A 13,758-nucleotide genomic window follows, 5' to 3' on the forward strand; every position below is an offset into this window, starting at 1 on the left:
TGATTTCAAACATATTACATGAAAGGAGAATATGAGTACAAAGATAATAGAAATAATCATTATCTGTAGGTTAAAAAAAAAAACAAAACACAACCGCTGCTCCCAGATTTACGGCTAGCGACAAAATCTTCATCTAAGGTGGTGGGGTTGTCTTCCAAGGGTGCAGTCAGTCATAGGGTGCTTCAGTCAGGCCTGGTCTGTGTGGGATAAGCCTCGATAATTCACTGGCAGTAAAAATGCCCCTTAATTATCATGTCAAACAACTGACATTTCGGAGATAACCCAGATTCTAACCTCGCCTTTACCAACCCCAATGTTTATTCTTTTGTTAGGTACACAGATACACTGCAGAATCTTAATGTAAGTTTGAAATCACAAGCAAACATACCGTCCCAAAACTATGGCTGCATAACTTGGCTTTGGCTCCAAATTGCCACTTGCACTGTGTGTCGCCATCATAAATCTGTCCTGGAAGTTTGTCCGGATATTTATAGTGTCCTGTTTGCTTGGGCTCGTCCACCAGACACCCAGCCTGAGGTGTGCTGCAGTGATAACACATCATTATTAATTACTACGCTCTTGGGTGATCTTTTCATTTAAAACTATGCATTCGTGCAAAGAAAAGAAAACATGGTTAAAGAAGTAGGTATATGTTTCAAATTAAAATGAATGTTTATTCGAATGGGTCTTGCTTATCTAAGAAGATAGAATTTATAAAGTCACCAAAGGGGTTTCCATGGTGCTGGGAGTTACAGTCACTCAAGTGCTTTGGTTTGATGGGAGATGGGAAATGGCGATGTAGTTTTAAATTCCCCTCACCAGTCTCATTCAACAATATTCAACAAGTATTTATTAATTTCAGTTTTATAATATTTTATTTTATTTGTCTTTTTTAAAATTTTATTTCTTTATTCTTTAACAAGTATTTATTGAATGACTTCTCTGCAGCTAGTAAGGCCAAAGGTAGAAAATCAATCAGACAGTACCTGTCCAGCTGGGGTTTAAAGTCATGCCGTACCTTCCCTCAAATGATCTTTACAAACAAAGGAGTAAGGTTATTGAAAGAAATCCATAGGAAGGCTACACTGGGACAAAAAGCAGAAAAATTTCCCTGAGGTATGTTTAAATGGGACATGTTAAGAAAAAAAATGAGTCTTGATGACATGGGTGTTCTTTGAAAGCACCTTATCTCCATTTACTTAAATAATTAAACTGTGATATCACTGAGAGGTGAAAGAGTGTTCTAGATTCTGGAGTCGGACAGAGGGAGCTCCTAGTCAACCCCATAACAAAAGCCAAGTTACCCCACAATACACACCTCACTGGCCATGAGTCCCATGCGGGTTGTTAGAAGGAAGCATGAAAATGTAACGTGCCTGATACAGCACTCAGCACTCAGAGGTAGCTTTTGTTGTTGACATCGTCATTATCATCACCAAGCATTTAACTGCTACATATGAAGGACAGAAATTCAATCTACATCCTACTTGACCTGGATTTATATATTTATGGTTTCCACTCTCATATGAATCAGAGAAGATAATTTCAGGCCCAAAATAAAAAATTTAAAACTAACTGGAAAATGTGTGGCAAAGCTTATTACTAACAAAAGGTTTTGGATATCATTGGTTAGACATCCTTACATTTAATCAGCCTTGCCTAATTCCACAAACATATGCAAATAATAGTCACTAGGTGAACAGGTATCAAGCATATCAATTCCCAAAGAAGCTAGTTTCCCTCACATACATCTGGGATTTAATCAGTGGGTCAACACAGATTAAAATGATATACCTACATAAAAATAAAAGGATAGTATATTTCTCTCTATATATAATTATAATATTTATTATATAATAAGTACTTTATTATAATATATACACTTATATATAACGTATTTTATATAGATATATAATACATACAAGTATATATATTTAACAGTAGCAACTATATTGCTTTATAATAATCAAATGTTCAAATACATGTTATAAATAAATAAAATTAAGGAAAATTTCAGAGAATTTCAACTTGGGTTCAAACAGTACTACCTTCCCACCTTCCAATTTTACTAATGTAACCTAGGAGTTCTGAGTTATCAAAAGGGTTTTACATGGCTCTCTTCCCCTTTGGATGTCTTTTGGACACAGAGCCAGTTCTTGGCCATTTCATACAAATTAGACAATGACATAATGCTCCAGTTTTTTAAAGAAACATGCACTCATTGTGGATATCTGTAATACTCTCATGACCAAACTGATCAGATTAAAATAATTCATCAGAGTAAAATGGGATCATCTCGCAGCCTCTGGATGTCAGGGAGAACAGGTGGTTAGGAGCACAGATCCTGGAATCAGAACAGGCATAAGATATGTCTGAAATCCAACAGCTGCAGGAGCTTAAGCAGAATAATTCACCTCTCTAGGATTCAACTCCCTCAACTCTAAAATTAGGATAACAATGGGGTTGCCGTGAGGACGGACTGAGGCAATCTATGGAGAACATGTAGCATGCCATTAGGTCCTCGATCTGCTTTTTCAATGACAAGACTCGTAACACAGTCACCATGGCTTTCATTGCCATCATCATCCTGGCAATGTGCCACAAAAGTTCACTGAGAGGTCAGAGATGTTTCCACTGCAGTTGTCTTCCTGTCTATTGATCGCTGCTCCCTGTTCCCACCCCAACCTGGGCACACTCCTAGCTTTGGCTCTTACCTGAGGAATTTCTTGAGATATTGTTGGCTGCAAGAAGACCATGAAAACACCCCATTCTTCCCCCTCAGTGTGGGAGACATGATGTTGTCTTCAGTCTTCCTGCAGGGATTGCCTTCCCCATCGTGAATCATGCCAAAGCTGAAACGGAGTGAAGAAAACAAAAACCTTTGTGTGGGTTCATTTCCCAAATTACAGCCAGAGGAAGAAAAGAAAATGCACTGATAATCAATGAACCCCCATCACAGATAGTTACTGAAACTGTAAGAAAAGAGAAAGACAAAAATGAGTTACTGTATAAAGTATTGTAAAAATCATGTAGAAAATGTTAATATATGTTAAGGGCTTTGTTATATTATGCCTTGACTACATGATCAAAGAATTGTGCACCTACAACACATTTTTAAGGGATGGAAAATTTTGGTCAGCCTTTGTAAGCCAAACTAAAGTGATGGGATGGTCAAATTCTTTTATTTCAAATAGTCAAATTCTTTTGCCACCTATCATGGAACTGTGGAAGGAAGTGCAGTGTGAGTAGAAGGCGGATGAAGACAGAAGGTGATTACGAATTAAGGACTATTCTTTGCATAAGACTAGTGTGAAATGAAATCTTTTTCCCAATGTTGATGAATTTGTTCATTGAAATCCTAAGTTATGCTTATAATTAAACTCTTATTATAACAATGAACATCTTTAAAAGTTTATGGTTGAGGAGCAGTGCAACAGTGGCTCAGTGGCAGAGTTCTTGTTCCGTCATGCCGGAGACCCGGGTTTGAATCCTGGTGCCTGCCCATGCCAAAAAGAAGTAGGAGATAGGGAGAATAAAGCGTTTTGATAAACTCACAGCAATTCAATATGCAAAAAAAAAAGACATTTATTGCTTTTTTAGAGGGGCAAAAATTAGAGGGATACAGATATCAACTTTATCATTAAATCAGATGGTTAACTTAATTACTTTAAAGTACGAAAATTATGCCTCATAAGGGTATAGTTTTATAAGGTAGGGATGATTCTCATGGAAATAAACATGCTATTCTGATGAAACCTCATTTACAAGGATGTCTTTTGGAGGTAAGCAATACCAAATACATAATTGTTACAAACATAGTCCTGACTTTCTGTGACTTTACCTATCACCTGGCCAAATTTTTCTCCATTCCTTCCAGTTTATCAGGTAAGTATTGGCAGAATAAGAAATATCAGGATCCTGTCAGTGACCATCCAGGACATTAGAGGTGACACATTCACAAGTAAAGATTTATCAACCTCAACACAGATTCGGGAAAAATGTTTTTCTCATCTTCAGCTTGGCCCACTTTAATCCTTCTTTGTACCTGACAAGGATGCTAAGGGGATCTGTTTGGGAGACACTCTTCTGTGTATTTGTGAAAGGCAAAAACTGAAGAAAACACTGGAGGAAAGTGAGAAACCCAGAAATGGGGATTATATGCATGGGAGAGAGTCTGACTCCGTTACTCAAAAAAAAAGGTAGTTTAAATTAGCATGGAGTGGGAATTTTAAGGTTCGAACTGAATTTTGAACTTATTTTAAAGATTTCTAATTTACTTTGATTCAACAGCATTTTAGAAAATAATGCACATTTTTCAACACCTCAAAAGGACATATCAACAGCATGCAAATGTAGTTCAATGGTAGAATTCTCACCTGCCATTGGGAGACCTGGGTTTGATTCCTGGCCCATATACATCCCTTGCCCACCCCCCCAAACAAAAAAATTCAACAAATGGTGCTACAATAATGGGATAGTCACATGGAAAAAGAAAGAAATGTGGCCCCCCACCATCCAGCATACAAAAAAAAAAGACGAATCAAAATGTTATGAATGCTCTGTCTCAAAACTTAACTCCAACAAAGCCATGTTGTCTAGGGTTTGAGTATATATTTCGTTTTATACTCATTTTCCACCACCCCCCCCCCCCCCAATAAATACTGACTCCTCTTTCCTCTTTCCCACTACACCCTGGAAAGTTTGTTTTGCTTTTCTTATCTAAAATGTTGATGTTAACTTCAACTCATAAGCAAGAGTGACTAAATTGTTTGATGGCCAGATTTTGAAAAGTGAGACCTTTGAATTGGGACCTCACAGTGGTGAACCAAATTTAGACACCCATTTGGCAGGTACTATTTTATTTCTTGCTCTGTCTGGATGGGTCTTGTACCCAATGGCCAATTTTATTTTTCATTGTAAAGTTCTGTATTTAGCTTCAAAAAACCCAACAGTACAAAGTCATCAGGACCAATGACCATTTTTGTACCCTACTCATGATAAAACTGGTTCATTCATATCTCGCTTGGAAAGCGCTTATAAAAATAAAAATGCAGGGAAACTGGGCAATAAATCTAGAATAACACCAAAAAAATTCTGATTTTGAAGACAGTTAAGACTCAAATTTCCTGCAGATAGTAAGATTTAGCACATAAGAGAGACTAACATAAAAGTTTCAAAATATAATTAGTCGTTGAATGGAGGAGATTTACATTTATTTTTAAGTCAGAAACAAACTGAATGCTCTGGAAATGTATGAAAGTTATATGTTGACTAAAATACATACACAACCATTCCTAAGCGTGTACATTCAAAGAGCGCTGCCCTTTGAAATAGGCACTTTGTAAAGCAGCATGCTTATTTCAACGCAGCTACTATTGCTCAAATAACATTTGAAAATTCTCTGTAGAACTGTTTCCACATCAGACTATACACATCACAGAAACTTCATCTCATTACTCTCAGGTTCCTTGTTCCTCATTCTTAACTCTATTCTCAAAGAAGGTGTACTAACAAGAACCATTAAAAGAATAGGCAGTGTATGCAGCATCAATTAAGAGAATAAGCATTAAATGCTTTGAAAGTCTTAAAAATATATACACGTCATACTATTCTGAGGTGTTATTTATATGACCCCATGATTATTTTCTTAGCATAAAAAATTAGCTATTAGTATCTTCTTCGAAGCATTGCTTGAAATAATGAAAAAATAAAATAAAAATAAGCAGATGAGTCAAAGACCAGAGGACTGGTGAAATGACTTACAGTGTATTTTTTCATAGAAAAAGTCTAACATTGTGTGGCTATTTAAGGCTATTGTTTAAAAGACAAATACCAATGGCGACCTGTCTTTACTGAGCGTTTCTTAAGTGTCAGGCACTATTCTCATCTTAACACAAGATGTATCTATTCATTTGACTTACATTAATAACAAGTATTAGAGGAGTGCCAGTGGATTGCTAGATCAGTGTTCATAAAAAGTGGCAAAGCAAGGGGCCGCTTACCTGTGCCCTGATTCATGAGCAATGGTGAAGGCAAGGCCGAGCCCCGTGTCTTCATTGATGGTGCAACTTCGGTACTTACTGCACATCCCACTGATGGGAGCAAAGCCTAGTGCGAAATCCATTTCAAATGTTAACCCAAAGGGGTGCACAGAAATACACAATCATCACTCATGTATCCAAAACGCTCCATACAGTTTTCATCTAATGGATGAAGGCGCTTGATTTCTTGCAGGAAAATATTAATCAGTTAGCCTGCTAAAAGAATACAGCTCTCTGTCTTGTTTAATGGTGATAGAAAATGCAGTACTTCATCTTTACTTGCTTTTTAGATATTGTCATCAATTTATCTTACGGAACAACCCTGTGAAGTCAGTATGAGTATTATAGTTCTCATTTTGCATATAGGACAGCAAACCAGAGGGAATTTACAACTTTTCTAGGTTCACTATTTAGGTCAGAGCAGCCACTAAAATGATACCTAAACCAATGCAAAACTTTCACTTAACAGTGGCATTAGTGTCAAAATTCAGGACCTATTTTCTAAGGAGATGTATTCTCTAAAAATCCTGGCCTTTTTGCTAAAGTAGAGAATGTGGAAATGCCCAAGCAATGTGTTCAGATTAAACTTGTTTTTCTTCCAGCCACTCCAGGAGACATAAAAAAATGCTCATTTCCAAAGAACTGGTTCGGTCCAACAACTATGTTTGGGCAACCCACCTCCTTCCAAGGTGGGTCACTGCACTCAGCCCTTGATTCTATCCTGAACATACTGTAGGTGTGAAAATCTCTTTCCAGTTTTGGGTGCTTATAAGCAATAGAACAGGGCTTTGTACCCAAAGAGTATTAAATACATGCTCGTGAATCGATGACACTCATCTGGTCATCATAATGTAAGTGAGACCATCTAGGAAATACAGTGCAACCTAAGGCACATATATCATGGGGTAGCACCATCATCATCACAACCACCACCATCATCATCACTAAATAAATGGTAGCTAAATAAGAGGCACTGTGCTGTATGTTTACATGGGTATATATATAATTATAGATGAGATAACTGATAAAAAAGGCAAATTCACTTGCTGAAGACCTCAACATCATAAATTTTGGACTCAGGAATCAAATAGGTCAACCTGAGGTCAAAGCACCCCTCTTTGCATTACGAAATGCTGCTTAAAGTAAGCAGCCTAGAAATCAGTTGTTGAGACTCCTGGTGTTGTCTGATAAAACTGCCTTCTTCTTAGAATCCCTCTTCAAGACAGCAACAATGCATTGATTTATTAGATGTCACCTGGCAAATTCCAAACTCAGAATATGAATTCCTCATTATAAAACTCTTCCCATGGGACAAATCCTGAAATGGTTAACCTAAACTATGCATTCTGTTCTTGAAAAGACTGTGATGAATAGTGAATTATTAAAATACACTTATCTTTTTAATAAGACATTATAGAGAATTTGAAAAATAAAAAATTGCAAAGTTTTTGTAAAAATTCATCTTTTTTTTTAGAAGGGATTAAAAAGTACTTTGAAAAAAAAATCTTATACAATTTTTCTCAACTCTCTTATATTTTACCATTAGCCTGGATCAGTCGTGTTCCTAAACTCTGGGTCCTAGGCCAAATCTACCCCACTGACTATTTTTGTAAATGAAGTTGTATTGCACACAAACATACTCATTCATTCATATATTGCCTATGGCTGCTTTTGTTATAAAACTGCAAAGGTGCTTGGTCTAGAAAGCCTAATATATTTACCATTTGGTCCTTTACAAGAAAAGTTTGCTGATCTTTGGTCTAGACAATCAATTCATAAAAAATTTGAATTCATACTATTTGCACTGGAACATACTAGAAAATATGGAAGACGTATAGATATAAAGGTATAGTCCTTACTTTCACTGTTTTTTGTTGTTTCGTTTTTTTTTTTTTTTTACAAATATAGAAGAATTGAGCCCACAAAGGCCAAGTAACTTTGCAAAGGAGGCACTGCTACCTAGTGGCACAATTAAGTACCATAGAGCCCAAACTCTCTTCAGCTACCTGGTTCTGTGATCTTGATGCTTACGAAATGACCCACGACTTTTCTAGTTGAATGATGATATCAGTTATCACCAATAGGGTCAACACAGAAAAATCCAAAAGGAACAAAGTGAATGGGTTCCTCGGTTCCATAATGAGTTCAGTTAAATAGAACAATATTCCCCAGAGGATACAATGCGGATGCTTCATCATGTATAAGGTCTCCTTATTAAGGACCTTATTGGAAACCCTCCCAATAGATCCATTTCTGTACTGCTGCTTTCAGCTAACATGGATGTGCATGAAGCATCTGTCCATACCTTACCTAGAGTATCACACGGCTCATTCTTCCAGGAACAAATATCGAATCCTGTCAGCAGGATGGCGTGGTCGTGCCTCTTGCCATTCTTTCCAACGAGGGCCGACTGCCACTGACAAAAGCTAGTCAGAGACTGTTCTGCATGATGATTGATCAGTAACCCTCCCTATGGGAAAGCCACACAAATCAGAGTGTGAATCTGTCACAGAGACGAGAATATTAAACTATTCCATGTGTACAGGCAAACCAGAAACATCACATTTCTAGGGAGAAAAGTCAGTAGAGGAAAATGAGTGAAATTTGGAGACAATGAATAACACAATATTTTTGGCCAATGTTCACAATTTTCACATTGCTGACAAAGTTTCAGTAGCCTAATTCATGACCAATTCTATTTCTACAACAAACGACCTAACATCATTTAGGATTTAGGAACACCTCCATTCATCTTGGCTGGGACCAGCTCTATCAGATTGTCATAATTTCATAGGTTTCAATCAATCAATCATCCAACCAGCCAACCAACCAATCAATCAATCAATCAATCAATAAAATGAAAGTTCACTGAATGAATACATAAACAAATAGTTTAAATGGTGAGTCAGGCCCTACCCTTAAGGGTGAAGTAGGTCGTACCTTTAAAATAATCATTTATCAAAACATTTGCTTCAAACTACTGACTTTGGTCAAGTTGAAAGTTTTTAAGACAAGATCCTTATTATCAGTGAATTAGGATGTCCTTGGGAAACGTATAAGTGGTAGGCTAAAGACAAAACTGCTTCTCAACCAATCACGTGGACTATCTAAAATTCCAAGAATAATTTGACAAGATTTTAACCTCTGAAAGTCTACACACCTGGACAATTAGATTAGGTTTTGTCTTGTCTCTGACTCCCTGGCTTTGTACTTTTTTTATTGGAGGATAGATGAAGAGGAAAAGCCTCAGGGGACTTAAAAATAGTCTGTTTGACTGGAAATCCCTACCTCAAGAAAGTACAATTTCAACATCAAAACACTACAAAGAAGTGGTTACCATGCAATTTACACTTTTATTATAGGTTCTGGTTTTATAGTTTGCCCCATGTCATTGTCTTGTCCTTCATTGTAATCAATTCAAAGGCAGTTAAATATTCCCTGCCAATTCTTGATAGTACCTAAGATGGGTGTTGGGGAGAAAGAAGGTTTCCTACAAGAATTTTCTGATGACTTATTTTCAAAATATACTTGCAATTACCCATCATACCGAGCTTGCAAAATCCAGCTATCCTTAAATCTGTAACCAAAGGCACCTTACTTGTGAAGTCTACATTGTTCATATATTTTCTTTATATGACGTACTATTTCTATTTTATACTTATATTATATATGCATTTTAATCATATTTTATGTGTCCATGTTCTGGTTTTATAGTTAAACAGCTGCATGTATGCATAAACAATTATTTTGTGGTGTTTTAGCTATTTGTTTAGCCAGCCCTACAGATTGTAGTTTCCTCGAGGGCAGGGTCCATGTATTTTCAAATTGAAGTTTCTAATGACTAATGCAGGGATTGGCACACAATACATGCTTAATAAATGATTCCAGAATGAAAGAATGAATTAAAAAATAAAGTTTGCCACTTACTGGTTCTTGCTCCAGAAGAATGAGGCTCACCAAAACAATATTTATGTCACTTCCAATAGTCCCATCTTTAAATAGGCTGGAAACCTACAGGAACAATGAAAATCAACAAAAAGAAAGAAAATAAACAAATCTCAATATTCCCAAAAAACGTGGGAGGTGTAAGTGAGCATGGGAAATCAATCACATGTATTTGTGAGTATGTGGGCTTCAATTTCATCCAATGCATGTATATATGAAACCAATTTCCCCAAAACACAACTTTGTTCCCAATAAAATCATTTGGTTACATCTGCGACTCAATTCATGCAGGGGAAGTCTATGATCTTTTGTTCCTGTGGAGACCAGAAGGGCTGAAGTCCTGATAACCTCCATTACCATGTTCATCACTGTGAGAATGTACAGGGTGACATTTCCCTTGCCATGCTTCTCCACCATTCTCTTATCTGCTACCACAAGGGTTTCCACATTTAGGCCCTTTTGTGACTTTCCAGCTGATCTTCTGGGCCGCCCTGAGCTCCCGTATTCATCAAACCGTAGGTAGGTGTCCTCTGTGGGAGGTTTGGGTGCATCTGCAATGAGCACAAGAGCATTTGGGAAGGATATCAGTAGAGAACATCCGGATGACATAGAATGAGAGAGAAATCTAAAGAAGAGGCAAAGAGAAATTATGTAACCAACACTTCACTAATTCTGCCAGTCAGTCATCGGTGCCTCCCTCAGTGCCTACCACAGCCATAGCATGAAAGATTTATGCACTAGGTGGCTGGATGCATGGGTGGGTTTTTTATTAAATCAAAAACGTTCAAAAGCAAACAAGCTACAATTTGAGCTGGTAGAACAGATCAAGAAATATCAGGAGTCTTTGAAAAATAGAAACATTATTTTGCGTTTAGTACTCAGAAACTGCAGACAGCATCCTTTGCATCTGAATTTATAACACTTTCTCTATATTATTTTTTCAATGAAATGTAAGCTCCTCTAAAACATTTATGCCTTATACTTTTATCTCCCACATGCTGTAATATGGCACATGATAAGTAGTCAATAGGGACTCTGGCTAAATTCAGACTTGGTTATTGGGGAAACAGCATAGTCATGGGTAGTATAGTATTAAAATCATATCCAAAAACTTATATCAAACATTTTTCATAATTGATAAGACATGGGCACCAAGTTAGCTATTGGAGTACTGGCCATGGTCCTTAAGTAGAGACCTGGAAATGCCTAATGGGTCAGTCGTGACCTGCTCAGTTAATGGAGAGTGAGAAGTCCAAGGGCTCATGGGGAAGGAACAGGGGCAGCAGGGAAATAGGCATTAGGAAAGTTCAGGACAGTAACTATTTGCTAACTAGTATATAATTCTTTAACTACTGGTACAGCCATAACAGTGAGGTCAGCCCTGCACAAAAGAGTGAAATTAAAAGATCAAATCATTTCCTTTTATAAACTTGGGGTGAGGGCGGCACAGTGGCTCAGTAGGCAGAGCTCTTGCCTGCTACACCAGAGACCTGGGTTCATTTCCCAGTGCCTGCCCATGCAAAAAAAAAAAAAAAAAAACTCAGGTTGGCCACTTATCAGCCCCGTGACCCTGAGCAGCAGCTTCTTAATCCATGAAAAGAGTCTGATAACCCTTCATAAAGTTGTTCTAGGGATTATACATCAAATATCTATAACTACCACCACTACTATACATAGATGCCAGATGAATGTTGTTTGAAGGAGACATTTCAACAGCACAAATGCAAAAACAACTGAAAATAGGAGAACCATTATTTTTCATTATTATTCCCAAAGACGACAGTTCCTCTTCTCCAGGGGTAGACCCAGCATCTGGCTTCAGAGCAAGCATGACAATCACTTGTCATGTAAGGCTGCTGAGCCCTTAAAATGTGGCTGGTACAATTCAGGAACTGAATTTTTAAATTTTACTTAATTTTAATCAACTTAAATTTTAAAACCAATATTTGATTCAGTTATTGAAAAAATGTTTAAAAGTCTATTTGGAGAAACTTGAGTACATATATACTTCTTCAACTGTATATTTTATGAAATCTCAATACAGGTCAAGTATTTCTGATGAAAATTGAGCACTCAAACTGAAATGTGCTGGATGTGTAAAATAAATACTGAATTTGGAAAATTTCATGTGAAAAAAGAATGTAAAACATCTCATTAAGCATTTGTTATATTAATCACACGTTGAGGTAATAATATTTTGTGTATACTGGGCTAAATAAAATATGGTTATAAATTAATTTTACTTGATTTTCTTCTTAAAAATTTTTTTTAAATACGGCTATAAAGAAAACTTAAAATTCCATATGGAAACTGTACTATCTCTTTACAGGACATTGCTGTTGTAGTAAACATAGAAGCTTGTGTCTGGGTCACAAACCATATTCAGTGGTCCCTATGCTTGAGGGCCACCTCCCATTGGGTGTCCATGTCCCTCTTTGATGGGAATCTTCTTCATGTCCTCCAAAGGAATGAATATTCAGCCACCTAGAAATTGAACCCTGACTCCCTTTCATCAGAAGCAAATGGACTGGAAATCCAGGTACTTTTCTCAAGGACACAGAAACAAAGGGAAGATTGGGACCTGTGACTAAAAACTAGGAGATGCTAAAACAGCAAAAAAGAAACCACATCAAAATCTTTTCTAGTTTAGCCTAGGAGAATTGATCACCCAGTTTTTGCCAACAGGGACGAGGTTGTGGTGGGTGCTCCACGGAGCCCATTTTCACCTGCAGCATCAGCAAACCTAATGGCACTCAAGAAAGTCTGCAGAGGGCCCACATAAGGACAGAACGAGAAAAAGTTCCCTTACATACATTTCTTGCGTCGTCCACAAAAATGCTGCTTTTGCAACCTTCGATGGTGATCAGCTCTTTCTTGACTCTGAGACAGGTGGGGAATGTGGCTTGGGGGCTGACCAGGCGCCGTCTCACTGGAACTGGGGTAGAGGTGATACCGCTGCACCTTCGCCTCTGCCGTCCTTTTGTACAGTACGTGAGGGTGGTGGCCTGTGGGCGAGCTGTAGTTGTGTTCCTGGGCCAGCAGCTGAGGTAATGGCGAGATGAGGAATTCATTTTTTCGTGTCCTTATTAAACCTGACTAAAAGCCAAACACAAATAAAATATTTCATGCATCCCTTTTTTTTTTTTTTATGTGTTGATCTTCAGCAACCACTTATTGACACTTTCTGTCTGCAGGCCCAAGGCTAGCTGCTCGAATATATCTTCTCATTTTATCTGCACCATTAAAGTCACTGCTGTTGTTGCCCCCAATTTCTGGAAGAAAAAGCTGAGGCTAAGATGGAAGAGGGAGAGGCAGCACTGGCACCCAGGGTTGTCCACCTTCAGAGGCAGTCTCTTTTAGCCAGTCTAGGCCACCCATCTGGATGTTTGTGATGTTTGTGGCTGAGCCACATGACCTCCTGGGTCCCTTTTGGATTTATGACATGGTAGACATGTGGGAGGCATGGCACAGAGAGCTATGAATTTAAAAACCAGCCATCTGGGGGTACAAAGTTAGTGCAGTGATAGAATTCTCACCCGCCATATAGGAGACCCAGGTTAGATTCCCAGCCCATGCACTTCCCAAACAAACAGAAACAAACGGAAAACCAAAGAAACAAAAATTCAACAAGTGGAGCTGCAATGAGGGCATGCTTACATGGAAAAAGAATGAAAAGTGACCCCTGCCATAGAGCATACCAAAAAAAAAAAAAAAAAAAACAAAACCACCCCATCTTCAATGAGCTCATAGTGTCTGCGGTTAAAAAAAAAGG

At 37.7% G+C, this 13,758-nt stretch overlaps 1 protein-coding gene across 1 annotated transcript in view; it reads right to left on the reverse strand.

Annotated features, from left to right (window-relative positions):
* Positions 1-13,758, reverse strand: part of ADAMTS18 (ADAM metallopeptidase with thrombospondin type 1 motif 18) — a 159,656-nt gene that overhangs the window by 66,239 nt on the left and 79,659 nt on the right. The window contains exons 2-8 of the mRNA XM_077133096.1: positions 12,796-13,082; positions 10,344-10,537; positions 9,969-10,052; positions 8,352-8,511; positions 6,003-6,108; positions 2,715-2,852; positions 389-542 (exon numbers count right to left, since the gene is read on the reverse strand). Coding sequence (XP_076989211.1) covers positions 389-542; positions 2,715-2,852; positions 6,003-6,108; positions 8,352-8,511; positions 9,969-10,052; positions 10,344-10,537; positions 12,796-13,057 — 1,098 coding nt within the window. The 5' untranslated portion in view covers positions 13,058-13,082. The remainder of the gene's footprint in view (positions 1-388; positions 543-2,714; positions 2,853-6,002; positions 6,109-8,351; positions 8,512-9,968; positions 10,053-10,343; positions 10,538-12,795; positions 13,083-13,758) is intronic.

Source organism: Tamandua tetradactyla, chromosome 16 (assembly GCF_023851605.1).
Source record: "Tamandua tetradactyla isolate mTamTet1 chromosome 16, mTamTet1.pri, whole genome shotgun sequence".
In the NCBI taxonomy this organism is placed as follows: Eukaryota; Metazoa; Chordata; class Mammalia; order Pilosa; family Myrmecophagidae; genus Tamandua; species Tamandua tetradactyla.